The sequence below is a fragment of the Patiria miniata genome, unplaced genomic scaffold, assembly GCF_015706575.1.
Source record: "Patiria miniata isolate m_02_andy unplaced genomic scaffold, ASM1570657v1 HiC_scaffold_1, whole genome shotgun sequence".
Lineage (NCBI taxonomy): Eukaryota > Metazoa > Echinodermata > Asteroidea > Valvatida > Asterinidae > Patiria > Patiria miniata.
Window position 1 is genome coordinate 5,330,028 of NW_024037047.1, and position 27,204 is coordinate 5,357,231.

At 41.3% G+C, this 27,204-nt stretch overlaps 3 protein-coding genes across 3 annotated transcripts in view; all 3 read left to right on the forward strand.

Annotated features, from left to right (window-relative positions):
- LOC119744350 (NLR family CARD domain-containing protein 4-like) overlaps positions 1-17,361 on the forward strand; it is a 40,420-nt gene extending 23,059 nt beyond the window's left edge. The window contains exons 4-9 of the mRNA XM_038220268.1: positions 2,099-2,272; positions 9,431-9,744; positions 10,172-10,346; positions 11,330-11,423; positions 12,253-12,498; positions 13,895-17,361. Coding sequence (XP_038076196.1) covers positions 9,470-9,744; positions 10,172-10,346; positions 11,330-11,423; positions 12,253-12,498; positions 13,895-17,004 — 3,900 coding nt within the window. The 5' untranslated portion in view covers positions 2,099-2,272; positions 9,431-9,469 and the 3' untranslated portion in view covers positions 17,005-17,361. The remainder of the gene's footprint in view (positions 1-2,098; positions 2,273-9,430; positions 9,745-10,171; positions 10,347-11,329; positions 11,424-12,252; positions 12,499-13,894) is intronic.
- A 2,022-nt stretch (positions 17,362-19,383) lies between these two features.
- LOC119730169 (leucine-rich repeat-containing protein 31-like) lies at positions 19,384-20,653 on the forward strand (the record flags this gene model as incomplete). The annotated part of the gene is made up of 1 exon (XM_038202992.1): positions 19,384-20,653. A coding segment is annotated over one exon (1,263 nt), but the record flags the coding sequence as incomplete, so codon positions are not given.
- Positions 20,654-20,822: 169 nt separating this feature from the next.
- On the forward strand, positions 20,823-24,077 carry LOC119730259 (NACHT, LRR and PYD domains-containing protein 5-like). Its single transcript, XM_038203104.1, has 3 exons — positions 20,823-22,514; positions 23,439-23,546; positions 24,069-24,077. Exons 1-3 carry the CDS (start codon positions 20,823-20,825, stop codon positions 24,075-24,077), a joined length of 1,809 nt encoding a protein of 602 aa, XP_038059032.1.
- The last annotated feature ends 3,127 nt before the right edge of the window (positions 24,078-27,204 follow it).

Below are 27,204 nucleotides of genomic sequence, written 5' to 3' on the forward strand. Positions count from 1 at the left end.
GTCTATACTATAGCTGTAGCAAAAAAAATCCTTCTTTGTGGTTTTTCCTCCCAACCCTGCATGCTTGTGTGTCCCACGTGTTTGTTTCTGTTTCTTGTGCCACTGTCATTTGCCTCTGACGGAGATCCTGTTTAAATCGTAATTTGTTTGATTGGCATAAAGAAAAAACAGTACTTCGGTTTCATTACAAGTTTGCCATAAAGTCAGGCTTCCATTTCATAATGCCCTACATGAAATGAGGGGCTCCATCAGTACAAGTTGATTAAATGTTTATTGAGCGAATCAGAATGCAAAGGGTGAAACGTCGCACTCCTCCCCCCCCCCCCCCCCCCCCCCCCACGGACTAGAAAAAGGGAGATATTAATTGGCAAATATTCCCTGGCAAATAAAGGAGAAAGTAAAGTAAACCTATTCAATTCAACATGGCAGCTCAACAAGTTTTACAACAGGTGCGCATGCGTAGTAATACATTCACTGAAGGGGGAACAAGTCTACGGACCTCTTTGCTATTAAACTCATAATAGTGTGTACGCAGGCGCATAAATGGGCCTGGCAGCAAGAAGCGAAATCGGTCCATTGAAATTGTACCGTGGTCCAAATATTCGGGTCATTTTCTCATAATTTGACCATGATTTGTTGCTTTTTTCTATGGAAAACCCCTGAAATCGACCTAGGCATTACTTTCTGGCCTAAGTGTGTGGGTTTTTTTTGGGGGGGGGCACAGAATAAAAACTGTAAAAATTGGATTCCGTCCCTTGCGCACGAGGGCGAAGGAAATCAACTGGGCTCCTTTGTGCACCAGTGGAAACAAAATAACCATGTACTTTGGGGTACCCGCTAACCAAATTTTGGGCCCGATCGCGGTGCTGAATCGCGGCCAGGCTTTGCCGTGGTAGAATCAGCCTGTGATCAGCTGCAGTGAAGCCAGACCGCGATCCGGCCCGAAATTTTGGAAACGAGTACCCCGAAGCATTATGTTGTAGTTGTTGTTTTTGTTGTTGTTGTTGTTGTTGCTGGTTTTTTTCTTCCGGCTGTCCCCGAAAATTGACATAACGTATGGTGTTCCATATTTTGTGCCATCCGCATTTTTTTCGGCGTCGCATTTATAAGCTCTGGCAGGGATCATTTTGATCGATTAAATGCAATACTTTTATACAAGACCTCTTCCAACAGGGCAAGAGCGTATTGTGCACTCGCACTTTTTTTGTTTTTTTTGTTGTCATTTTGAAATATGTTGAGCTCTTTGCACATAGCGCCCTCACCGATGACACGTCCTCTTTGAGACATTTTGTAGTTTTACTGCCACTGAATTCAAATATAAAACCCTGAATGACCATCTTGAGAGCGTTCTGTGCAACGTGTCTATTGCCTTCATGCTATATTAGACATTTTAACGAACAGCCCCCAGATGTTTTGACGTTACCTGGTAACTATTGTTCAAGTTACTAGCTCCTACCCTGGCAATAACAATAGAGTTTCATTGCTGCGGGAGCTGAGGGAAACCCCTCTAAGCCCCCACGGTACAACCTTTTCTAGGTCACGTATTTTGCGGTCTCTGATTTTTTTTTTTTTTTTTTGCACATTACATTACAACACCTCGTTTACGAAAAATGTTTTTTAGGAAAAAATTGGCTGACCAGCTGCCAACGTGAGTAACAATACGCGATGCATTACAAAAACGTGAACATTCTGAAACTGTACTCATTCGCTTCGACCCAATAATCCCCGCCCCATGATGCTCTGACCAATCACAGCTTTGGTAAGGTCAGCCAAAAGTCACGCATGCGGTTGAAACATAGGGTGCCACGTTCAGCAATCTCTGCTGCGAAGTAAAGTGCCCTACTGCATGCTGTCCAATTTTGGCAAGTCTCCAACAAAAAACAACAAAAAAACCATGCCTTTGCAATTTGTGGCTCGATTCTAAATCCCATATCAGGAACACGTGTTATTGATAGTCAAATTATGAAAACTGTTGTCAGGCGGCAGCGAATGAAATGGCTCCATCGAGTGCGTCGGGCCGCAGGCCTTTGCGGGCCACAAGTTCCATTACAAGAGCTCCCGAAGCCATCAGCGAGTCATATTTTTTGTGATTCCCCAGACGAAAGCTCGTCACAGGTGCATGGGATCCCCGTAACCCACTGGTGGCTCTAAATTTCAAGGGAAAGGATCGGAAAGACACAAAGGGAAAGGATCGGAGAGACACTAACTTTAGCAACCAGTCTCTGAAGGCTTCGGGACTCATTGGGAAGTGCTGACAACGCGCCAATACAAGGTACGTACGTGTTTACTTTAGGCAAGATTTCGGGGGTACATTGTGTAATCGATTAATGGTAATTTGATTCACAATAGGGGAACACTGAATGGGATTTGTTACCGGTATCAGCAGCGCTATTCCCCCCATGTTTAGTGTGCACAAAAGTTGATGAATTGCTAACTGATGTAGGTCTACATTTTTTATCTTGCGACTGGCATGGAATATTGAAGTTGATTAATGAGTTGAATGGTATGGTAACGATGCCGGTGTGGGCATAATGAACCGCCGAGCGCGTATTTGGTACGTTCTTTCTCTTCTGTCAAAATACGTATTTAGAAAGTCACTTTTGATGATTGTCTCAAAAAAACGAATGACCCCAAAGGAATGACCCTGCTGATGCATATGGGTCATTCCATGTCAGACCAACGCACTTTTTTACCTCATGTCTTCTGATTTTGATAAAAATTGCTGTGCTTGTAGGTCCTAATGAGCAATGAATACACACCAATTTTTAGCCCGATCCGACCTATTATGTGGTCAGGGCAGAAGCCACAAAAAAATGGCATTTTTAGAGTAAAATACCACCCTTTTGGTATAAATATGTCAAAACTATGGCAATTTTCATCGAATATATGTGAATTTGGTATTAAAATAATGAGGATTGCATGCTCAAAGCACTTCTTTTGTCAAAATTAAATTTTGTGAAAAGTAGGTCACGTGACCTTTAATATGCTATCGTGACCTTTGACCCACTTTTTGTAATAATGTATCATTCCGAAAATCAACGAAATAAAAAAAACTTGCTAGAGCATGTCTTCCTCTATCAGAATCTACTAAAAATCAGATGGGGTCTTCAAAATTTACAACTTTATGACTATTTTTGTACAGTTGGTAGGTTACAAATGAGTCAATTTATAGACTTTACATAAGAAATACACCAACACAACTTACTATTCTGTTTCTAAAGTTACTAAAATATATCTTGGTTTGTGAATTTCTCATTCTGAGGGCTGATGAGGTCTAACCAGACTCATAGTGTAAATTATCAGAAGTGGCGCACCCAGGATTTGGCTTTTGGTGGGGGGGGGGGTCATAAATCGTTTTTTGTTCAAATTTCTGTACAAGATTGGACCGACAAAAACTAGCCTAAAATCAAACAAACAAATTGACAATGTTGGGGTTGGGTTCAAGCCCCCCCCCCCCCTTCCTGGGTGCCACTGATAATTAGTTATCCCACGAGCGCGCTTGGAATATGAAATAATGCAATGCTGCTGTGACCCATATGCCACTCGATGCACTACATAATTCCGTGTTCCACGAGCGCAAGTGGGATTTATAACCAATTTATCTTCAACCAACTTGATATCAAATGCGTACACGCGGTGAAGATGTACGTGCATACATGTAGTGTATTGGTCCGTTCAGCAGGAAATAACACAACATATGTACACGTACATTTTTAATATCTGGGGTGCAATATAGCTGTGCAATATTATATAAAATCACACAGTTGTTGCTATAGATGGACTAATCAGGGTCTAGGATTCAAGTTTGCTTGAAGATAATACTTAATATTACAATCAAAGTTACCTTTACTCATTCATCACTGTGCTTCTTGAACTTTAATGACTCTCACAGACTTGGCATTTTGTTCCTTTGAGATGAATTTCACCTGGACGTGAGTCCGCTGTACTGGGTGAAGGCCTGGTTACTGTTAGTGGTTAGCACACTTCCGAGTCCAGATATTCTGATTAGACAGTTTCTTTGGAATCAGAAGGTAGAATTTTGTTTTTCCTGGCTTTGTACTTTATACATAAAAATCTAGATTAATTTTAGTATTTTAAGAAACAGAATAGTAAGTTGTGTTGGTGTATTTCTTATGTAAAGTCTATAAATTGACTCATTTGTAACCTACCAACTGTACAAAAGTAGTCATAAAGTTGTAAATTTTGAAGACCCCAATTGATTTTTGGTAGTTTCTGATAGAGGAAGACATGCTCTAGCAAGTTATTTTTATTTCGTTGATTTTCGGAATGATACATTATTACAAAAAGTGGGTCAAAGGTCACGATAGCATATTAAAGGTCACGTGACCTACTTTTCACAAAATTTAATTTTGACAAAAGAAGTGCTTTGAGCATGCAATCCTCATTATTTTAATACCAAATTCACATATATTCGATGAAAATTGCCATAGTTTTGACATATTTATACCAAAAGGGTGGTATTTTACTCTAAAAATGCCATTTTTGTGTGGCTTCTGCCCTGATCACATAATAGGTCGGATCGGGCTAAAAATTGGTGTGTATTCATTGCTCATTAGGACCTACAAGCACAGCAATTTTTATTAAAATCAGAAGACATGAGGTAAAAAAGTGCGTTGGTCTGACATGGAATGACCCATATGAAGTCCCATTGTCCATTCCCTCTTAGTGATCATTCACGGCTGCAATCTTCTTTTAATTTTCCAACAAATTAAAGTTATCTAATACTCCCCGAATCTTGCCTGCACATTTTCGGTCCTTCGTTGCTATAAAAATAACAACACACGTCTAATTTAAAAAAACATCTATGATTTAAGGCCCCTATACTCCATCCAATCAAACTCTTAACACATTACATAGGGTGCATGTATATGATTACGCCCCTTATAAAAAAAATTTAAAAATTTAAATAAAGTCAAATTTAATAAGAAAGTGTAATTTCTGAATTCCTGAACTTGTATTTTGAGACTGGGCAGTCAATATACATTGTATCAACCTGATAGAGACGAAATGATTCTTTATTAATACCATCGATTCGTGATGTTGTGACTAGTTTCACATTAGTAGTCATTGTATATTTGATGGATTTCAAAGTGGCACTGAGACCGCATGCCTTAGTGCTGTCTTTTCGTGAGGATTAACACGATAATGTCTTCAAGGTCAAACAATGGCTTAGCACCGAGAGCCTTCGTTTTAATTCCAATTTTGACTTTGCCTATATGGCCTTGGCCTTGAATGTTAAAGCCTTGGCCTTGACCTGGCGTTGACAGTGAAAGCCTTGGCCTTTGCCTTGGCCTTGAGGGCCAAAGCTCTTGGTGTTGGCCTGGGATGACAGAGCCTTTGCGCAAAATCCGTCAAACTATAACGTTCAAGGCGTTTTACAATCAATCGAAAATAACTAAAAGTCTTAAAAACCTTTAAAGAAATACAATGTAGGGTAATTGTTTTGGGGGTTTTTTGGTCACTAAAACAAGACCAACTCATTTCCTCCACTGTGTGAAAAAAATATACATCATGGTCGCCCCAAAAATAACTAATAAAATACAAAGGTACAGTTTAATCAATGGACCTTTTGTAATAATAAATTCATAATTATGCACGCATGGGCATATTGGACATGGCAGCAAGAAGCAAAAGCGGTACATTGAAAATGTATTAGGGCCCAAATATTTGGGTCATTTTCTTTCAATTTGTCCAAGAATTGGCCCTTTTTTCCATGGAAAAAAAAAAATTCAATCGTCATAGGCATTACTTCCTGGCCTTTGATTTTTGGGGCACATAATATAAAGTTTAAAAACCGATTTCCTAACCATTGAAAAAAAAGCAACAACAACAACAACAAAAACAACAACAACAACAAAAACAAATAACCGTGTGCTTCGGGGTACTCGTTCCCCAAAATTCGGGCCGGATCGCGGTCTGCCTTCACTGCGGCTGATCACAGGCTGATTCTACCACGGCAAAGCCTGGCCGCGAATCAGCACCGCGATCGGGCCCAAAATTTGGTTAGCGGGTACCCCAAATTACATGGTTATTTTGTTTCCACTGGTGCACAAAGGAGCCCAGTTGATTTCCTTCGCCCTCGTGCGCAAGGGACGGAATCCAATTTTTACAGTTTTTTTCTGTGCCCCCCCCCCCCCCCCACAAAAAACCACACACTTAGGCCAGAAAGTAATGCCTAGGTCGATTTAAAGGGTTTTCCAAAGAAAAAAAGCAACAAATCATGGACAAATTATGAGAAAATGACCCGAATATTTGGAGCACGGTACAATTTCACTGGACCGATTTCGCTTCTTGCTGCCAGGCCCATTTATGCGCCTGCGTACACACTATTATGAGTTTATTAGCAAAGAGGTCCGTAGACTTGTTCCCCCTTCAGTGAATGTATTACTACGCATGCGCACCTGTTGTAATACTTGTTGAGCTGCCATGTTGAATTGAATAGGTTTACTTTGCTTTCTCCTTTATTTGCCAGGGAACTTCCCCTCTCCACGGGGGAATATATTCCGTGGGAAATAACTCTGTGCATACAAATCCCTTAACGATGAATAAAGAGCCTTACAAATCACACATCTAAGGTAGTCAATAATAGTTTTAAAAAATGTACATTTCTGCTTAGGAACGTAATCTTGAATAGAAAAGTACAAGCCTAGATGTGTCGGTCATGGCACGCAGTTGACTGCGTTCTTGAACCTACATATAATTCACTCTTTGCCAATTAATATCTCCCTTTTTCTAGTCCGGGGGGGGGGGTAGCGCGACGTTTCACCCTTTGCATTCTGATTCGCTCAATAAACATTTAATCAACTTGTACTGATGGAGCCCCTCATTTCATGTAGGGCATTATGAAATGGAAGCCTGACTTTATGGCAAACTTGCAATGAAACCGAAGTACTGTTTTGTTTCTTTATGCAAATCAAACAAATTACGATTTAAACAGGATCTTCGTCAGAGGCAAATGACGGTGGAACAAGAAACAGAAACAAACATGTGGGACACACAAGCATGCAGGGTTGGGAGGAAAAACCACAGAGAAGGATTTTTTTTTTGCTACAGCTATAGTATAGACATAAACAGTTCGTCAAAAGCGTGCACAATTATAGCGGGATACCAACGAAACTAAAGACAAGTTCTTGTTTTGAAGTAGATGCGAAAATATGATTGGTTTTTTTTAGCGGCGCTATGATTTAAGGTGTTTGTATGCTCCATCTTTTGTTCGAACAAAATAAAAACTGGAAGAAAAATTGCATAATGCGGATTCGGTTACCACGTCCCCCATAGACTTGTTTGAATTCATCTGATTTGTTTATCTCTCGAAACTGGTTGTCAAGCAGATTTCGAACATGCGCAGTTCGCATTGCAAAAAGGCTTATTGCCATTGACCTCAAATAGCAAACTTTATAAATTTAGGGCCCTTTGTGCAAATACTCTATTGTCTTCATACTTTTTAACCGACAGATCAAGGATGTTTTGGCGTTATTTATCAAGTCGCTAATAGCTACCCTGGGATATAAAGAGACAACAATTGTTGCGAGAAGCTGGGGGAAAACCCCATTGGCCCCCTCGTCAAAACTGGTTCCATGTCGCTAATTTTCTGGTCACTGAATTACTAAGATTACAATACAATACAGTGTGCACAGAATAGTTTTCAAGAGATATTAATTTTCCCTCTCTCGATGTGATTAAACGGTAACCAAAAATTGTACCGGACAGAAAAGCCTGTCAGGTTGTTTTCTGTTTGTATAATTACAGGCATATTAAGTTTTGCATCTTCCTGCATGCTGGAGGAGCGATTGATCACGCTTCGGTCTTCTATATTAGTTAACACTGAGTGCAAGTCAGGGGATATATGCAAATTTGTATTGTTGATCTCTTTGGACCATGCCACACAATGTTTATGTGGTTTTTTTTTCCATTGGCTAATCCGCGTGTTAACTTTTTCCCCCCTAACGCAGAGTTTGTGTTAGCTGAAATTGTTAATTTGTTCACATTGATTTTCTTGACGGTGTTTCTTGACGCCGTGTTTTAGTGACTTTTTGTGAACCCAACAGCTAGAAGAACATAGATATGTAAAATGGCTTTTTCTTTTGGCGTCTCTTTAGATACTAATTCATTTTTTTTTAAAGAAAAATGCCTATTAAGATAACTTATCTACAAAATGAATAAAAAGGGCAATTACACATTCTATTTTTTCGGGGGGTGGGGAGGGATGCGAATTTTTATATTCTATAATTGAAAATGGTTATTTATAATAATAATTATAAATATATCAGCAGCGAAATCACCTGACAAAGTATTCATTTTGTAGATAAGTTATCTTAATAGGCATTTTTCTTTTAATGAATTCAAATATAAAACCCTGAATGACCATCTTGAGAGCGTTCTGTGCAACGTGTCTATTGCCTTCATGCTATATAAGACATTTTAACGAACAGCCCCCAGATGTTTTGACGTTACCTGGTAACTATTGTTCAAGTTACTAGCTCCTACCCTGGCAATAACAATAGGGTTTCATTGCTGCGGGAGCTGAGGGAAACCCCTCTAAGCCCCCACGGTACAACCTTTTCTAGGTCACGTATTTTGCGGTCACTGTGGGGTTTTTTTTGGGGGGGGGGGGGGTTGCGTATTACTATACCTCGTTCACGAAATAAGTTTTTTAGGAAAAAATATATATGATTTTACCCTTTGTGCAAATAAAGGTCAACCAAACATTTTCCAGAGAGCAAAGCCTGGATTCTTTTCTGCTGGTATACACTTGTAGTGTTCAAAGTGCTGCCTCTTCCTGCTTGAGGAGGGGTTGATCACGCTTTTTGCTCCTATATGCCAACGAGTTAACAATGAGTGCAAGTCACGTACAAGCCTCTCTGCAGGGGGATATGCCGATTCGGAGGGGGTTTGTTTTGGTTGCTCTTTTCAAACCTTGCCACACATTTTTGCTTTTATTTTCCATTAACTAACCCGAGTGGAAACTTTTTCCCAATGTAGAGTGTGTGCACGCTGAAATTGTTAATCTGTTTTTTTTTTCTGAGGGGGGGGGGGGACTTTTTGTGATTAAAAGGTGGAAGCGCACAAATATGTCACATGGGTTTTCTGTTTCTTTTGGCGTCTATTCAGATATCAGTTTTCACATGCGTATGCCTTGTAATGGTTAATCGCCTACAAACAAAGCCAAGCTATGAAAATGCATGCCTTTAACTGGTAACTGAATGTAAATTAATATCCTGACTTCATTAATCATGTTTTGTCGGTTCATTTGTCTAAACTCTGCTCGATTAATTCATTCAGAGATGCCAAATGTTTTAGGAATTCCAGTATATCAGTAAAAGTATGTATTATTATTCCAGTAAAATTATGAATACATGTATAAGTACGGTTAAAAGTTATTATTTAACATTGTTATTCTTGATACCAGTTGATCCTCGTCGTCTGACGTCCGACCTCAAAAACAAAGATGCAGCAAGACAGACTTGGTCGGCGAGGTAGAGCTAGGATCATAGCCGAGGAGTACAACCACTCACTCAGCAAACTCGTCGGCACGAAGAGGAGGGTTAAGCCAAGTCGTAAGGCGGCATTCATGGCCGCCTTTCCAGTCAAAGCCTCGCCAAGACTCCATTCTGATAAAGAGGGAGCATCCGTCCTGCCACTGAAAGAGGCTTCAGTAACTCATCTTGAGCACGGCGAAACTGATGTGACAGAAGAAACAAATAGCAAAACTGAAGTGGAAAGGTATAAGGGGGCAAACGTTCCGAAAAAAATCTCGATCAACCAAATGTTTCACAAAATCCCCATAATAAATGTTATATTATAGGCCTGTAGGGTGGTATTTTTTGTCATTTCGTGACGAACCAGGTGCAGTGGTTATTCAGCATGATAGCATTAACTAAAAATACATTGCAATGTGTAACCCCATTTCACAATTGGTGGACTTGTTTCAAGTATCTTGCAACATGTTTCTAAAATAATTGCCCAATACGAAATCACTGTTTCATATTTTCTTCTCATTAAAATAAAATCCAAATTTGCTACTTCTGTAATTGGAGCATAATACCTGACGTCTGAACATCTGACATTTAGCTGAATCGAAAATAGTAATTGTCTGAGTTTTGTTGTCCAAGGCTCATGCAGGAGATTTTTCTGTATTTCCAACTTGCAGTCCCGTTGAAGTGAGACAGAAATTGCAGGTGTTTGTCCGAGGTCTGCTCTTACCAAAGACACTTTGCCTGCAATTAGATCCGGAGACATCCGTTTCTGATTTAAAGGCACTGGTTGAAAGAGAGAGTGGCATCCAGCCTCAGGATCAACGCCTATACATTGGGATACATTTTCAGGTGCTGCTTCTATTATTACAATGAAAAAGGAACTCACGGCCCTCTTACGGCAAAAGGGAAAATCGCGGCCTGCTCAAGAGTGTAACTTGAGAAAAAATAACACATTTCGAGAAAATCCGTTTAAAGTTCAAGGCCTTCAATTGTTTATTTTTAACTATCGATTAAACCAATTGATTTATACTACAGTATGTAAATATTGTTGTAAACAAGCAATAGAAATATCAGTTTCTTGTCCTTTTTCGTTTTTGGTAAAGAGGCACTTTAAACTTGTTGCAACACTGTACCTTGTTTTACAAACATATAAAAAAGGTTGTTTTTGGTAAAATGATGGATCTTGAGAGAGCATATCCAATGCACTATTATGCAGTTTGACGATAAGCATAACGACTGTATAATAATGCAAAAAACTGTATCTTGTATAGTTTGCCTCTTCACATCGGGTCACATAATCACAGAACATGCTGCATCTCAACATACGCCCTTTTGACAAAGAAAGTGAATTACACATGCAAGATTTTGCTAGAAATACGCCCTGCTGTGTTTTAAACGGAAAGCCATATGGACTTAAAAGTTCATCGAATGTAAGCAGCGCCCCTAATTACCCCCAAAATAACACCATCTCAAAGGCCAAAAGTTACACCCTTTTGCCGTGAGAAGTCCGATCAGTCTAAGTCACTTTTTGAATTATTTTAGTGCGAGAGTAAACGCCAATTCAATGTTAATGTATTCAACCAGTTTGAGATTTTCTGGCAAAGAATGTAATACTATGCGTAATTTTAACTGGGCATGGTACCTTAGTTTGGTCTGTAATTGTTGTCTACTCATTAGATGTCACATATAACTGATGTATCACTTTCACTTTTCCAAACAGCAGCTTATTAACGTGTCTGACATATACGTCCGAATTTACGTAATTGCACCAGGAATTGTTAAAAACACTGATTTGTAAATTTCTGCCCCCTGAAATTCACATTGGTTTGCAGCTATGTGACCTACTCTCCATTCGCGATCATGGGATACACCAAGACCAGAACATCGAGCTTCGCGCTGGTGGCTTACTAGGCGGTGGACCATTAGGTAACTATACCAAGGCATGAGGTTGGAAAAAAAACAATAAAAACACAAACAGTTAAATTGGGTGATTAACGAATTCGTCGTTTTTGCAAATGTTACTATTATACAAATATTGAGTGCTTCGAGTGGTGAAGTAAAACTAGCCTCCCGAGGTGATCCATGGACCATTCTATTTTCCCCAGGCGAAGCCGAGGGAAAATAGAATGGTCCATGGATCACCGAGGGAGGCTAGTTTTACTTCACCACGAGATAAAGCATTCAATATTTGTTTTATAACACTTCGCCCACAGATTCTGCTTGATTTTAATATTTTTAATTATTTAAATCTGAACACAGTTGAAATAAACTTCAATTTCAATACAAAATTGGTGGAAAATGTATTTCTCTCTTAAAAACTACCGCTTCACGAAATGTTTGAACCCAAGTCTGCGGCGCGCTCTCTTTGGAATAATACGCGCTACGCATAACGCGCAACGCGCACACCAGCATGCATTTGCACACAAATACCGCGCCGTGGAAATAGTACTTTGGTTGCTAATGGTATAGTACTTTGTTTGCTATGCGCATAGTACTTTTGGCCGTGCACAGAAAGATAGCAAAATTAGAAAGTAACATGTGACTCGCTCTCGGCCAATCAAGACACAGAATCTGTGGGTGAGGTGTTATAATAGCTGAAAGCGTCATAAAACTTATGTTTGATTAGTCAATGCCGTATAAGTTTCTGATCTTGTTTAACCTCACACTTGAGTTAAAAGGAGCTCCATTCATTTGGTGCCCCTAACGCCGTGCCGAGATGAGTGATGTGAACTGTTTGTATGTTTTTGCATTCCAGAAGAATGCATCTTAAACTTATCACGTAAGCTTGGAAAAGACTGGAGGCTGCTCGCCAGATTGTTGGATTTCAAGGGAGGAGAAATCGACGTCTTCCAAGAAAACAACAGGGGAGACCTACGTGAACAAATCTACCAGATGTTAGATGCCTGGTTGAAGAAACAGGACAATCCCGCAGACGCTCCTGAGAAGCTGAAAGCCGTTCTGGAAGACATGGGCCGTGCTGATCTGGCATCGCAAGTACCAAGTACGTCCGTTAACCGAAAATGTTAATCATGCTCTGTTTCTCGGTCAAGCTAAGCTTACTACCCCGGCCTTTCCCTTTTTACATCAATGTATTATTGTTGACATCAATTAAACAAGAAATGTAGAAATAAATGTGATGTAGTTGGACGGCATAAGGAGACCCTGCCCTCTTGTGAAAAAGGACGAGCTGCATCGGGGTATTTACGGAGGAGCAGAGGGGAAAACACCGCTGCACATGCTCACTTATGATGATTCTTGATTCGTACTCGCTTAAAGTTACTCTTAGGCTGCCAATGAACAAGGGATCACACGTACCGTAGAAATCAAAGACGAAGACAAGCCTCTGTCCTAAGAAAAAAACATTGCCTGGAACATAACACAGAAATATACAACAGCTCGGTAAGGAGATGCACTGTGACTTGCGACTGTGCATGTTAAGAGTATGTTCTCCACACTGCCCCTACAACATGCATCACAAACACGTGAGAGACTTTTACATACACAAACTTCATTTTCGGTCAAAAGTATATTCACTAGGGCTTGCGGGTGTGCCCTTTCCGACGGTGAACGTCACGGTGGTAGTCATAGCGACGCACAAACATAAGTGAAAACTCTGACAGAAATATATTGGTGTATACACAGTCGAAGGACGTCTTCCAGAAAAAAAGACCGAGAAAGTATACAATCTCCCGGCGCTGCCGAGTAGTTCATCTGAATATCTGTAAGCTGGGGCAAACACCTCTATCAATGTTTATCCAGAAAATGAACCTTTAAGTTATATAAGCTCGCTATTACACGTGTACAATAATCATCCCGAATAATTCCAATGGATGGACCTAACAACTAAATTTTCATGTTGACGAAGACAAGTGTTAAACGTCTTCGCGCGAGAAGCACAAGGTCATCAACAAAGTAATGTGTTTCATAGGAATATGTGGGCTTATATCACACACTTACAATGTAAATGGACATAAGTCACTTCTACAAAATGCGTACATGAACGTTCAATGAGGTCGCCCTTGGTCATTCTAGGCTCCCTTTATGAATATTTGAAAAAGGTTTGATATTTAAACATTATATCACTTTTGTGATAGCAATTTCACCAAAACTGACTTCTGTGGATATTGAGTGCTATGCAAAACTTCTGCTCATAAAATTCCAACAGCTGACAGGCGAAACAAATGAAAATTTAAAACACCCACGAAATTTAAGTTAAAGCATAAAATATACTGTGTGTTAAACAGCTTATTAACAAAAAGGATTTGCACCCAATCTCCGAACCAGGTTACATTTTCAGCGCCATGAATTTGGGCCTGTGCTTTACTCAAATAAGAGGCATCTTTAAGTAAATGTTGATAATAATAATGATTGTTCCCCGATATGACTTTTCTGCACAGGCATTGCAGGACCTCGTTTTGACGTTGAACAGTGTGCAAGAGAATTGGCAGCGCATTACCGAGAGACCATGAAAGTGTCGACACATCCTAAAGAGAAGCACATGGCAAGAGAGATGGATGACATCTATGTCAACCCACAGCTACTGCAAGAAACGAACATACCTGTCCTCTCATCGGAGGCAAAGATGCAGGCAGAAACAGGCAGACATTCAGAGCATTTGAAAGCTTCGAAACAAGGTACTCCTGATGCCCCCAAATCACAATCTGATAAGGACAAAGGGCTTCATGTTCAGACAATTTCCCTTGACTCATATAAAGACATGCTTAAGCTCGAAGGAAATCGATTATTAATCAGAGCTGAGGCGGGTTTCGGGAAAACCACACTCCTTAAAAGGATTGCATACGATTGGGCAGATCTGAAAATCAAGGGGGGTCAGACTGAAAACCAACAACAATCTGAGCACGCATCAGTTCTGGGAAGGTACGAGCTTATCTTTGTGGTCGAGGTTAATCGAATGGGCAAGACATTCAACATCATCGACGCCATATTTTCTCAGATTCTCACACATAGCAAACTGAAAAAGACAGATTTAGAAAAATACATCCAGGAAAACCAAGAGAGCGTATTAATTCTTTTGGATGGCGCTGATGAGATTTTCTTGCAAAGGATAAAGGATGCACAGTGCAACATCAGCTTTGACCTAAACGGTGTACTATCGTTCAAATCACTCAAGTCATGCAAGGTTATAGTTACGAGCCGACAGAAGACGGCAAATGAACTGTTGAATATGCATGCATACTACACAAACATTATCATGGTCGGCTTTGACGAGAAAGACAGGGATCTTTACCTCAGGAAATACTTGGCAAATTTTGAGTCTAAAAATCAAAACAGCTTCCTTGAAAAGGTGAATGGATCCGAAACGCTTCGTAGTTTAGCCAAGATACCGTTATTTATGTGGCTGATGTGCCATACATGGGCAAATAAAGGACAACTGCCTGATCAAATAACAAGCCTTTTTCGGGATAATATTCATCTGCTTTTCCTGCATCAGGCTAGTAAGGAAACAGACGAACAAGTTTCGGACACCAAGACACTTATTTCAAAACTTGGTCGGATAGCTCTTGAAGGTTTGTTAGATCCAAATGGGGAAAGGCTTCATTTCTTAGAAAATGAGATCGATTCAAAGGACCTAGATATTTTCGAGAGGGGTTCCGATGTTGGCTTGCTGTCAAAAAGAAAAACTGTTCAAGGTCTCGAGATAGTTTTTCACTTTTCGTTCCCGCACAAGACTTTCCAGGAATACTGCGCGGCGGTATATCTGGTAGATTTGTTAACCACTGACAAAGAAGCCTTTGACCAATACCTGTCTTGTATATTGCATGGTGATGTGGAAAGCTTGGAATACGTTCTGCGATTCTGCTGTGGGCTGAACACAGATGCTGCCGAGGTGATCTTAAGGCGCATTGGGGATCTCTTAAAACAAAACAGACCGAACAAGTCCATGCATAGAATTCTGATGCAACTGCTTTTTGAAGCCCAGTCAGAATCCCTCGTGAAATGCTTTGTTGAAACTGGGAAGGTTGCGTTTCCATATGAACTCCAAGGTGAAGTACTTGTAGCTGCGCATTATTTCTTTAAAGTCGGTTCCAACCATACAACTCTGCTCAAAACAGACCAACAAGAAATTAATGCTACATGTCGAGATTTAGCTGACTTCAGACTTTTAGAGGATATAATGACACACATCCAATGTAAGCCATCGCTGAACCTTGTAATTAATGGGATCAGCTGGGATAGCTTTGAGGATAAGTCCATGAGGATGTTGAAATCCAAGAGGATGATGAAATGTCTGAAGTCTTTACATGTAGCTAACTGTGATTGGAAGCTTGGAAAGCTTTTTCAAGTGTTGTCAAAAAGCTACGCGGAAATTGACACTTTAACAATAAGTGGTAGAGTTACGCTAGATACACTGTCTAACCGAACCATTAAACCAGTAACAAGCATGAAAAAAATCAATCTTTTCAACTGCAGTCTGACCAACAGTGATATTCAGCTACTGTTCTCTCTCTTATCGGCATTGGGCAGCATACAGAGAGTTGATCTAGGAATCAATAATTTACATGGTTTGCAGCCTGTACCGATCTCTGCTGTTCCCTCACTGTCTGAACTATATATCTATGAGTGTGGTTTGACTAACAGTGACATGGAGCCACTTTTCTCTCTCTTGTCTGCAGCAGGCAGCATAAAGACACTCACCCTTAAGGGAAACAAATTAAACGGTTTGCAGCCAACCAAGACCACTACTTGTCCCTCCCTTTCTGAACTAAATTTGTGGGAGTGTGGTCTGACAAGCAGTGACATTAAGCCCCCTTTCCGACTCCTGTCGGCTGCAGGCAGCGTAAAGAAACTTGTTCTTAAAGGAGAGAATTTACACGATAGGAAACCGTCACAAATCACTGCTGTTCCGTCTCTGTCTGAGCTACATCTCGATGAGTGTGGTCTGACAAAAAGTGACATTCAGCCACTTTTCTCTTTCATATCAGCAGCAGGCAGCGTAAAGACACTTGCCCTGAAAGGAAACAATTTACACGGTTTGCAGCCCGAAGGAATTACTGCTATTTCTTCCTTGACTGAACTACATCTTGATGATTGTGGTCTGACTAAAACTGACATTAGGCCACTTTTCTCTCTACTTGCAGCAGCAGGCAGCATAAAGACACTTGCCCTGACAGGAAACAATCTACACGGTTTGCAGCCTGAAGAGATCACTGTTGTTCCTTCCCTGTCAAAACTACATCTCCATGGGTGTGGTCTGGAAAACATTGATATTGAACCACTTTTCTATATCGTGTCGGCAGCAGGCAGCGTGAAAACGCTTGTTTTGCAAGGAATGGATTTACACGGTTTGCAGTCTGGAACGATCTCTGCTGTTCCCTGCCTTTCTCAACTAAGTATCTATGCGTGTGGTCTGACAAGCAGTGACATTATGTCACTTTATCAACTCTTGTCAGCAGCAGACAACGCGTGGACATTTATCCTGAACGGATACACTTTGCAAGGCTTGCAGCTGGATGAGATTACTGCTATTCTAAATGCATCTCTATGAGTGTGGTCTGACGAAAATCGACATTCAGCCAGTTTTCTCTCTCCTGTTAGCAGCAGGCAGCGTAAAGACACTTGTTTTTGAAGGAAACAATTTACAGGGTTTGCAGCCCGAAGAAATCACTGCTGTTTCCTCCCTGACCGAACTACGTCGCAATGAGTGTGGTTTAAACAGCCATGACATAGACTCACTTTTCACTATCCTTTCATCAGCAGGCAGCATAAAAACACTCACTCTTAAGGGAAACAAATTAAACGGTTTGCAGTCAGCCAATATCACTACTTGTCCCTCCCTTTCTTAACTAAATTTGTGTGAGTGTGGTCTGACAAGCAGTGACATTAAGCCCCTTTTCTGACTCCTGTCGGCTGCAGGAAGCGTCAAGAAACTTGTTCTTAAAGGAGAGAATTTACACGATAGGAAACCGTCACAGATCACTGCTGTTCCGTCTCTGTCTGAGCTACATCTCGATGAGTGTGGTCTGACAAATAGTGACATTCAGCCACTTTTCTCTCTACTTGCAGCAGCAGGCAGCATAAAGACACTTGCCCTGACAGGAAACAATCTACACGGTTTGCAGCCTGAAGAGATCACTGTTGTTCCTTCCCTGTCAAAACTACATCACCATGGGTGTGGTCTGGAAAACATTGATATTGGACCACTTTTCTATATCGTGTCTGCAACTGGCAGCGTGGAGACGCTCGTTTTGCAAGAAATGAATTTACACTCTGGAAAGATCTCTGCTGTTCCCTGCCTTTCTCAACTTCATCTCTATGAGTGTGATCTGACAAACAGTGACATCCTGCCACTTTTTCAACTCTTGTCAGCAGCAGGCAGCGTGCAGAAACTTATCCTGAACGGAAACAATCTACAAGGGTTGCGGCCGAAAGAGATCACTGCTGTTCCTTCCTTGGTTGAACTACATCTCTATGACTGTGGTCTGACGAAAATCGACATTCAGCCAGTTTTCTCTCTCCTGTCAGCAGCAGGCAGCGTAAAGACATTTTTTTTGAAGGAAACAATTTACAGGGTTTGCAGCCCGAAGGAATCACTGCTGTTTCCTCCCTGACCGAACTACGTCTCAAGGGGTGTGGTTTAAAAAAAAAATGACATAGACTCACTTTTCACTATCCTTTCATCAGCAGGCAGCATAAAAACACTCACCCTTAAGGGAAACAAATTAAACGGTTTGCAGTCAGCCACGATCACTACTTGTCCCTCCCTTTCTGAACTAAATTTGTGTGAGTGTGGTCTGACAAGCAGTGACATTAAACCCCTTTTCCGACTCCTGTCGGCTGCAGGCAGGTTAAAGAAACTTGTTCTTAAAGGGGACAAATTACACGATAGGAAACCGTCACAGATCACTGCTGTTCCGTCTCTGTCTGAGCTACATCTCGATGAGTGTGGTCTGACAAATAGTGACATTAAGCCACTTTTCTCTCTCATGTCAGCAGCAGGCAGCGTAAAGACACTTGCTCTGAAAGGAAACAATTAAACGGTTTGCAGGCGGAAGAGATCACTGCCGTTTCCTCCCTGACTCACCTAGTTCTCAATTGTTGTGGTGCAACAAACACTGACATTAGGTCACTTTTTTCTCTCCTTTCATCATCAGGCAGCATAGAGACACTCACCCTTCAGGGAAACAATTTACACGGTTTGCAGCCCGAAGGAATTACTGCTGTTTCCTCCTTGACTGAACTACATCTCGATGACTGTGGTCTGACAAATAGTGACATTAAGCCACTTTTCTCTCTACTTGCAGCAGCAGGCAGCATAAAGACACTTGCCCTGAAAGGAAACAATCTACACGGTTTGCAGCCAAAATAGATCACTGTTGTTCCTTCCCTGTCAATACTACATCTCCATGGGTGTGGTCTGGAAAACATTGATATTGGACCACTTTTCTTTATCGTGTCAGCAACTGGCAGCGTGGAGACGCTCGTTTTGCAAGGAATGAATTTACACAGTTTGCAGTCTGGAAAGATCTCTGCTGTTCCCTGCCTTTCTCAACTTCATCTCTATGAGTGTGATCTGACAAACAGTGACATCCTGCCACTTTTTCAACTCTTGTCAGCAGCAGGCAGCGTGCAGAAACTTATCCTGAACGGAAACAATCTACAAGGCTTGCAGCCGGAAGAGATCACTGCTGTTCCTTCCTTGGTTGAACTACATCTCTATGACTGTGGTCTGACGAAAATCGACATTCAGCCAGTTTTCTCTCTCCTGTCAGCAGCAGGCAGCGTAAAGACACTTGTTTTTGAAGGAAACCATTTACAGGGTTTGCAGCCCGAAGGAATCACTGCTGTTTCCTCCCTGACCGAACTACGTCTCAATGGGTGTGGTTTAAACAATTATGACATAGACTCACTTTTCACTATCCTTTGATCAGCAGGCAGCATAAAAACACTCACCCTTAAGGGAAACAAATTAAACGGTTTGCAGTCAGCCACGATCACTACTTGTCCCTCCCTTTCTGAACTAAATTTGTGTGAGTGTGGTCTGACAAGCAGTGACATTAAACCCCTTTTCCGACTCCTGTCGGCTGCAGGCAGGTTAAAGAAACTTGTTCTTAAAGGGGACAAATTACACGATAGGAAACCGTCACAGATCACTGCTGTTCCGTCTCTGTCTGAGCTACATCTCGATGAGTGTGGTCTGACAAATAGTGACATTAAGCCACTTTTCTCTCTCATGTCAGCAGCAGGCAGCGTAAAGACACTTGCTCTGAAAGGAAACAATTTACACGGTTTGCAGCCGAAAGGAATTACTGCTATTTCCTCCTTGACTGAACTACATCTCAATGAGTGTGGTCTGACAAATAGTGACATTAAGCCACTTTTCTCTCTACTTGCAGCAGCAGGCAGCATAAAGACACTTGTTTTGCAAAGAAACAATTTACACGGTTTGCAGCCTGTAACAATCTCTGCTGTTCCCTGCCTGTCTGAACTTCATCTCTATGAGTGTGAGCTGGAAAATAGTGACATTAAGCCACTTTTCTCTCTCCTGTCAGCAGCAGGCAAGGTGAAGACGCTTGTTTTGCGAGGAAACAATTTACACGGTTTGCAGCCTGAAACGATTTCTGCTGTTCCCTGCTTGTCTGAACTACATCTCTTTGAGTGTGGTCTGACAAGCACTGACATTATGTCACTTTTCCGTCTTCTGTCAGCAGCGGGCAGCGTAGAGACACTTGCCCTGAGAGGACTCAATCTACACGGTTTGCAGGCGGAAGGGATCACTGTTGTTCCTTCCCTATTTAATCTACGTCTCTATGAGTGTTGTCTAACAAACATCGACATTAACCCGCTTTTCTCACTTATGTCTGCAGCAGGTAGCGTAAAGACACTTGTTTTGAAAGAAAACCAATTAAACGGTTTGCAGGCGGAAGAGATCACTGCCGTTTCCTCCCTGACTCACCTAGTTCTCAGTTGTTGTGGTGTAACAAACACTGACATTAGGTCACTTTTTTCTCTCCTTTCATCATCAGGCAGCATAGAGACACTCACCCTTCAGGGAAACAATTTACACGGTTTGCAGCCCGAAGGAATTACTGCTGTTTCCTCCTTGACTGAACTACATCTCTTTGAGTGTTGTCTAACAATAGTTCCATTAAGCCACTTTTCTCTCTACTTGCAGCAGCACGCAGCATAAAGACACTTACCCTTAAAGGAAACAATCTACACGGTTTGCAGCCAGAAGAGATCACTGTTGTTCCTTCCCTGTCAAAACTACATCTCAATGGGTGTTGTCTGGAAAACATTGATATTGGACCACTTTTCTCTATCGTGTCAGCAACTGGCAGCGTGGAGAGGCTCGTTTTGCAAAGAATGCATTTACACAGTTTGCAGTCTCTAAAGATCTCTTCTGTTCCCTGCCTTTCTCAACTTCATCTCTATGAGTGTGATCTGACAAACAGTGACATCCTGCCACTTTTTCAACTCATATCAGCAGCAGGCAGCGTGCAGAAACTTATCCTGAACGGAAACAATCTACAAGGCTTGCAGCCGGAAGAGATCACTGCTGTTCCTTCCTTGGTTGAACTACATCTCTATGACTGTGGTCTGACGAAAATCGACATTCAGCCAGTTTTCTCTCTCCTGTCAGCAACAGGCAGCGTAAAGACACTTGTTTTTGAAGGAAACCATTTACAGGGTTTGCAGCCCGAAGAAATCACTGCTGTTTCCTCCCTGACCGAACTACGTCGCAATGAGTGTGGTTTAAACAGGCATGACATAGACTCACTTTTCACTATCCTTTCATCAGCAGGCAGCATAAAAACACTCACCCTTAAGGGAAACAAATTAAACGGTTTGCAGTCAGCCACGATCACTACTTGTCCCTCCCTTTCTGAACTAAATTTGTGTGAGTGTGGTCTGACAAGCAGTGACATTAAACCCCTTTTCCGACTCCTGTCGGCTGCAGGCAGGTTAAAGAAACTTGTTCTTAAAGGGGACAAATTACACGATAGGAAACCGTCACAGATCACTGCTGTTCCGTCTCTGTCTGAGCTACATCTCGATGAGTGTGGTCTGACAAATAGTGACATTAAGCCACTTTTCTCTCTCATGTCAGCAGCAGGCAGCGTAAAGACACTTGCTCTGAAAGGAAACAATTTACACGGTTTGCAGCCCAAAGGAATTACTGCTGTTTCCTCCTTGACTGAACTACATCTCGATGAGTGTGGTCTGACAAAAAGTGACATTAAGCCACTTTTCTCTCTCATGTCAGCAGCAGGCAGCGTAAAGACACTTGCCCTGAAAGAAAACAAATTACAGGGTTTGCACCCAGAAGGAATTACTGCTGTTTCCTCCTTGACTGAACTACATCTCGATGAGTGTGGTCTGACTAAAAGTGACATTAGGCCACTTTTCTCTCTACTTGCAGCAGCAGGCAGCATAGAGACACTCGACCTGCAGGGAAACAATTTACACGGTTTGCAGCCCGAAGGAATTACTGCTGTTTCCTCCTTGACTGAACTACATCTCGATGACTGTGGTCTGACAAATAGTGACATTAAGCCACTTTTCTCTCTACTTGCAGCAGCAGGCAGCATAAAGACACTTGCCCTGAAAGGAATCAACCTACACGGTTTACATCCAGAAGAGATCACTGTTGTTCCTACCCTGTCAAAACTACATCTCCATGGGTGTGGTCTGGAAAACATTGATATTGGACCACTTTTCTCTATCATGTCAGCAGCAGGCAGCGTGGAGACGCTTGTTTTGGAAGGAAGGAATTTACACAGTTTGCAGTCTGGAAAGATCTCTGCTGTTCCCTGCCTTTCTCAACTTCATCTCTATGAGTGTGATCTGACAAACAGTGACATCCTGCCACTTTTTCAACTCATATCAGCAGCAGGCAGCGTGCAGAAACTTATCCTGAACGGAAACAATCTACAAGGCTTGCAGCCGAAAGAGATCACTGCTGTTCCTTTCTTGGTTGAACTACATCTCTATGACTGTGGTCTGACGAAAATCGACATTCAGCCAGTTTTCTCTCTCCTGTCAGCAGCAGGCAGCGTAAAGAAACTTGTTTTTGAAGGAAACAATTTACAGGGTTTGCAGCCCGAAGGAATCACTGCTGTTTCCTCCCTGACCGAACTACGTCTCAATGGGTGTGGTTTAAACAACCATGACATAGACTCACTTTTCACTATCCTTTCATCAGCAGGCAGCATAAAAACACTCACCCTTAAGGGAAACAAATTAAACGGTTTGCAGTCAGCCACGATCACTACTTGTCCCTCCCTTTCTGAACTAAATTTGTGTGAGTGTGGTCTGACAAGCAGTGACATTAAACCCCTTTTCCGACTCCTGTCGGCTGCAGGCAGCGTAAAGAAACTTGTTCTTAAAGGGGACAAATTACACGATAGGAAACCGTCACAGATCACTGCTGTTCCGTCTCTGTCTGAGCTACATCTCGATGAGTGTGGTCTGACAAATAGTGACATTAAGCCACTTTTCTCTCTCATGTCAGCAGCAGGCAGCGTAAAGACACTTGCTCTGAAAGGAAACAATTAAACGGTTTGCAGCCCAAATGAATTACTGCTATTTCCTCCTTGACTGAACTACATCTCGATGAGTGTGGTCTGACAAATAGTGACATTAAGCCACTTTTCTCTCTAATTGCAGCAGCAGGCAGCATAAAGACACTTGTTTTGCAAAGAAACAATTTACACGGTTTGCAGCCTGTAACAATCTCTGCTGTTCCCTGCCTGTCTGAACTTCATCTCTTTGAGTGTGAGCTGGAAAATAGTGACATTAAGCCACTTTTCTCTCTCCTGTCAGCAGCAGGCAAGGTGAAGACGCTTGTTTTGCGAGGAAACAATTTACACGGTTTGCAGCCTGAAACGATTTCTGCTGTTCCCTGCCTGTCTGAACTACATCTCCTTGAGTGTGGTCTGAAAAGCAGTGACATTAAGCCACTTTTCTCTCTCCTGTCAGCAGCAGGCAGCATACGGACACTTGTTCTTCAAGGAGACAATTTACACGGTCGACATCCGGCGCAGATCGCTGCTGTTTCCTCCCTATCTGAACTTCATCTCTATGAGTGTGAGCTCGAAAATAGTGACATTAAGCCACTTTTCTCTCTCCTGTCAGCAGCAGGCAAGGTGAAGACGCTTGTTTTGCGAGGAAACAATTTACACGGTTTGCAGCCTGAAACGATTTCTGCTGTTCCCTGCCTGTCTGAACTACATCTCCTTGAGTGTGGTCTGAAAAGCAGTGACATTAAGCCACTTTTCTCTCTCCTGTCAGCAGCAGGCAGCATACGGACACTTGTTCTTAAAGGAGACAATTTACACGGTTTGCAGTTAGAAGAGATCACTGTTGTTCCTTCCCTATCAAAACTAAGTCTTCATAGGTGTGGTCTGCAAAACGTCGATATTGAGCCACTTGTCTGTCTCCTGTCAGCAGCAGGTAGCGTAAAGACACTTGTTTTGCAAGAAAACAATTTACACGGTTTGCAGCCTTTAACGATCTCTGCTGTTCCCTGCCTGACCGAACTACATCTCAATGAGTGTGAGCTGACAAACACTGACATTAAGCCACTTTTCTCTATCCTTTCATCAACAGGCAGCATAAAAACACTTGCCCTAAAAGGAAACAATCTACACGGTTTGCAGCCAGAAGAGATCACTGTTGTTCCTACCCTGTCAAAACTACATCTCCATGGGTGTGGTCTGGAAAACATTGATATTGGACCACTTTTCTCTATCATGTCAGCAACTGGCAGTGTGGAGACGCTTGCTTTGCAAGGAAACAATTTACACGGTTTGCAGTCCGAAGGAATTACTGCTGTTTCCTTCTTGACTGAACTATATCTCGATGAGTGTGGTCTGACAAATAGTGACATTAAGCCACTTTTCTCTCTACTTGCAGCGGCAGGCAGCATAAAGACACTTGTGCTGAATGGAAACAATCTACACGGTTTGCAGCCAGGAAAGATCACTGTTGTACCTTCCCTATCAAAACTAAGTCTCCATGGGTGTGGTCTGCAAAACATCGAAATTGAGCCACTTTTCTCTCTCCTGTCAGCAGCAGGTAGCGTAAAGACACTTGTTTTGCAAGGAAACAATTTACACGGTTTGCAGCCTGTAACGATCACTGCTGTTCCCTGCCTGACTGAACTACATGTCAATGAGTGTGAGCTGACAAACACTGACATTAAGCCACTTTTCTCTATCCTCTCATCAACAGGCAGCATAAAGACAGTTGTTCTGAAAGGAAACAATCTCCACAGTTTATCACATATCACCATCGATCGTTTTACCTCGCTTCACACACTTGTTTTATCGGGATGTGGTCTGCAAAACAGCGATTTAATGGCAGTCTTTCATTTATTGTCATCTCTTGGTCATGTGCAGGTAGTCAAATTAAGCGGCAACAATTTCCATGGTAAAGTGACCCAGCCAATGGTTCCCGTTCCTTCGTTGGAATATTTAGTGCTGAGTACTGAGGTGGGACCGATATCAGACATTGGATGCATAGCAGACATAGATTTTGGTGAAAAGACAACTTTTCATGTAGTATAATCCGTAGCACGGAGATGTTGCACTGTTCAATTTCAATATTTCATTTTCTCTTTACAAACTTGGCCGGACAAAGGTGGAATAATTTACAAGATTCATTTGACTGTAAGCAAAAAAAAATGAAAATTATGAAATAAACAGGCAAGAAATTTCAACCACTTTAAATCTCTGGTAGTTTCTTCAAACATCTGATACCGCTGGCTATTTCCACTCGCGCGTTGGTGAAAATATTTCATTTTCTTTTAACAAACTCGGCCGACCAACGTTGAATAATTTACAAGATTCATTTGAATGTAAAAAAAAGAGGAATAAACTGGCAACAAATTTCAACCACTTTAAACCTCCGGCAGTTGTGTCAAACATCTGATACCGCTGGCTTTTTCATTTCTCCGTTCGGTGACACTAAAAAAAAAACACTAATTATTCACTCTACTCTACGCACACGAGCTTGTGTACGATGACCGTTCTTAGCAAAGATCTCCATGATGAAAAGAATTAATATGTGTTGGTCTCTGTCTTGCAGTTCTCGAAGAGTATACAGTGCAAAGCAATCAGTGCCAAAACCAATAAGTAGGCTTACTTCTCGGGCATTCAGAGAATGGTCTGTAGGGTGACACCCAGTCACGGTTAACCACACCCTTCCCCACTCAAACACACTAGTTATATTATGCATACTACCGAGTACCATTGTCGTTCCATTCTCTTTTTGTTATTGTTTGGACTTGTTCTCGACATGTCCCAAAAGATTATACACATAAACCTTCTGAGAAACAGGACTAAGGTTATTGTTCTCCAAGGGAAACCATTTTGCCAAAGTCTCAGACAGAGAACCAAGTGTATGGCCACTGAAGAAAGAACACATTTCCTTATCGTGGAATCAATGTGGACTTTACTTTACATCTCCCTAGGTCATTAACTCTCATCCCTAATACAACGTTCATTGATAATACTTTGGAAATATGAGTTATTCGTGATTTGGTTTCCAACCTTCCCTTGGCTCAAATAAACTTTAACAAAGAAATATAACAAATTCAAGGAATCAGCGGTTGTTGAGTCGAGTCACATGTGTGAGATATCTAACTTATCAGTCACATTTAAACATAATGAAACAATATACAAATGTAACAAAAACAAAGGAAATGCGTTCTGGCTCTAACGTTTGATAAATGCCACCCATCTGCGATAGTGAGCAGGAGGATGTGGGTTCGAGTCCCACTCGAACAAAGTGCTTAAAGCACTACACCATTATCAGTCAACTAAAGTAAAATTTATCTGAAAAGTCCTGCGCCCAGACTTAGTAGATGTGTTGGTGTTGTTATCAAACAATACACAAGGTGATAATACACCCTTGCAGATGATGTGATAACTTTGTTTTCAAAAAAGTTTGTTACAAAAATAAAGCAGACACGTTGTGCTGTACAAGTAAATTAATTTTAATGTCACAACCTGTCCTTGTCTTGGGGCGTATCATGCAAGGGGTCTGTTGTAGAGACTCTAATGATATTTTATTTTGTGCAATTGCAGTTTGGTGCCACTACTATTGGTGGTGGGTGACAAATTGGTATTAAGAAAAAAAACCACAAAGAATGTGCGTGTGCAAAATGGTTATTTACAGTTGTAAATAGTAAATTCAAGGCCAAAGATAAATGGCAAGAATTTTTTGTATAATAATTATAGACAATTATTGAAAGCATACAAACTTAACTGGCCATGGAATTAAAGCTTTACAACAAGTGGCGCATTTATGAAGATACCCTCCGCGCATGATTAAGATTTGTATAAACAACTTATTTTGTATAAAGTTATAACAAAATAACAGAAATAAGAACTATCAGTTGCTGAATTAATCACACAAAAGTGCAGTAGTGCTGGTAAAAAGGGCATTTTCATGTTTAACATGATTATGGCCCATTAATGAAGTTGCCAACATTCTACTGCCAAATAATTTCTCAAATGTTTGTTGTTTTTCTTTCTTTTATTATTAATATAAATATATTTATAAAACAGATGCTACGATCTAAAGCAGAACATGATTGATTTGTGTCCATTGGATTTCAAACTTTGTCACCTGCATGTTTAGAGCTATAGTCCATCATTTGTAATTAGTGCATTTTGTTCGTTTGAAGCAACAAAAGTGTTCAAAATCTAATGAAGGATACTGAACAACTTACTTGATGAAG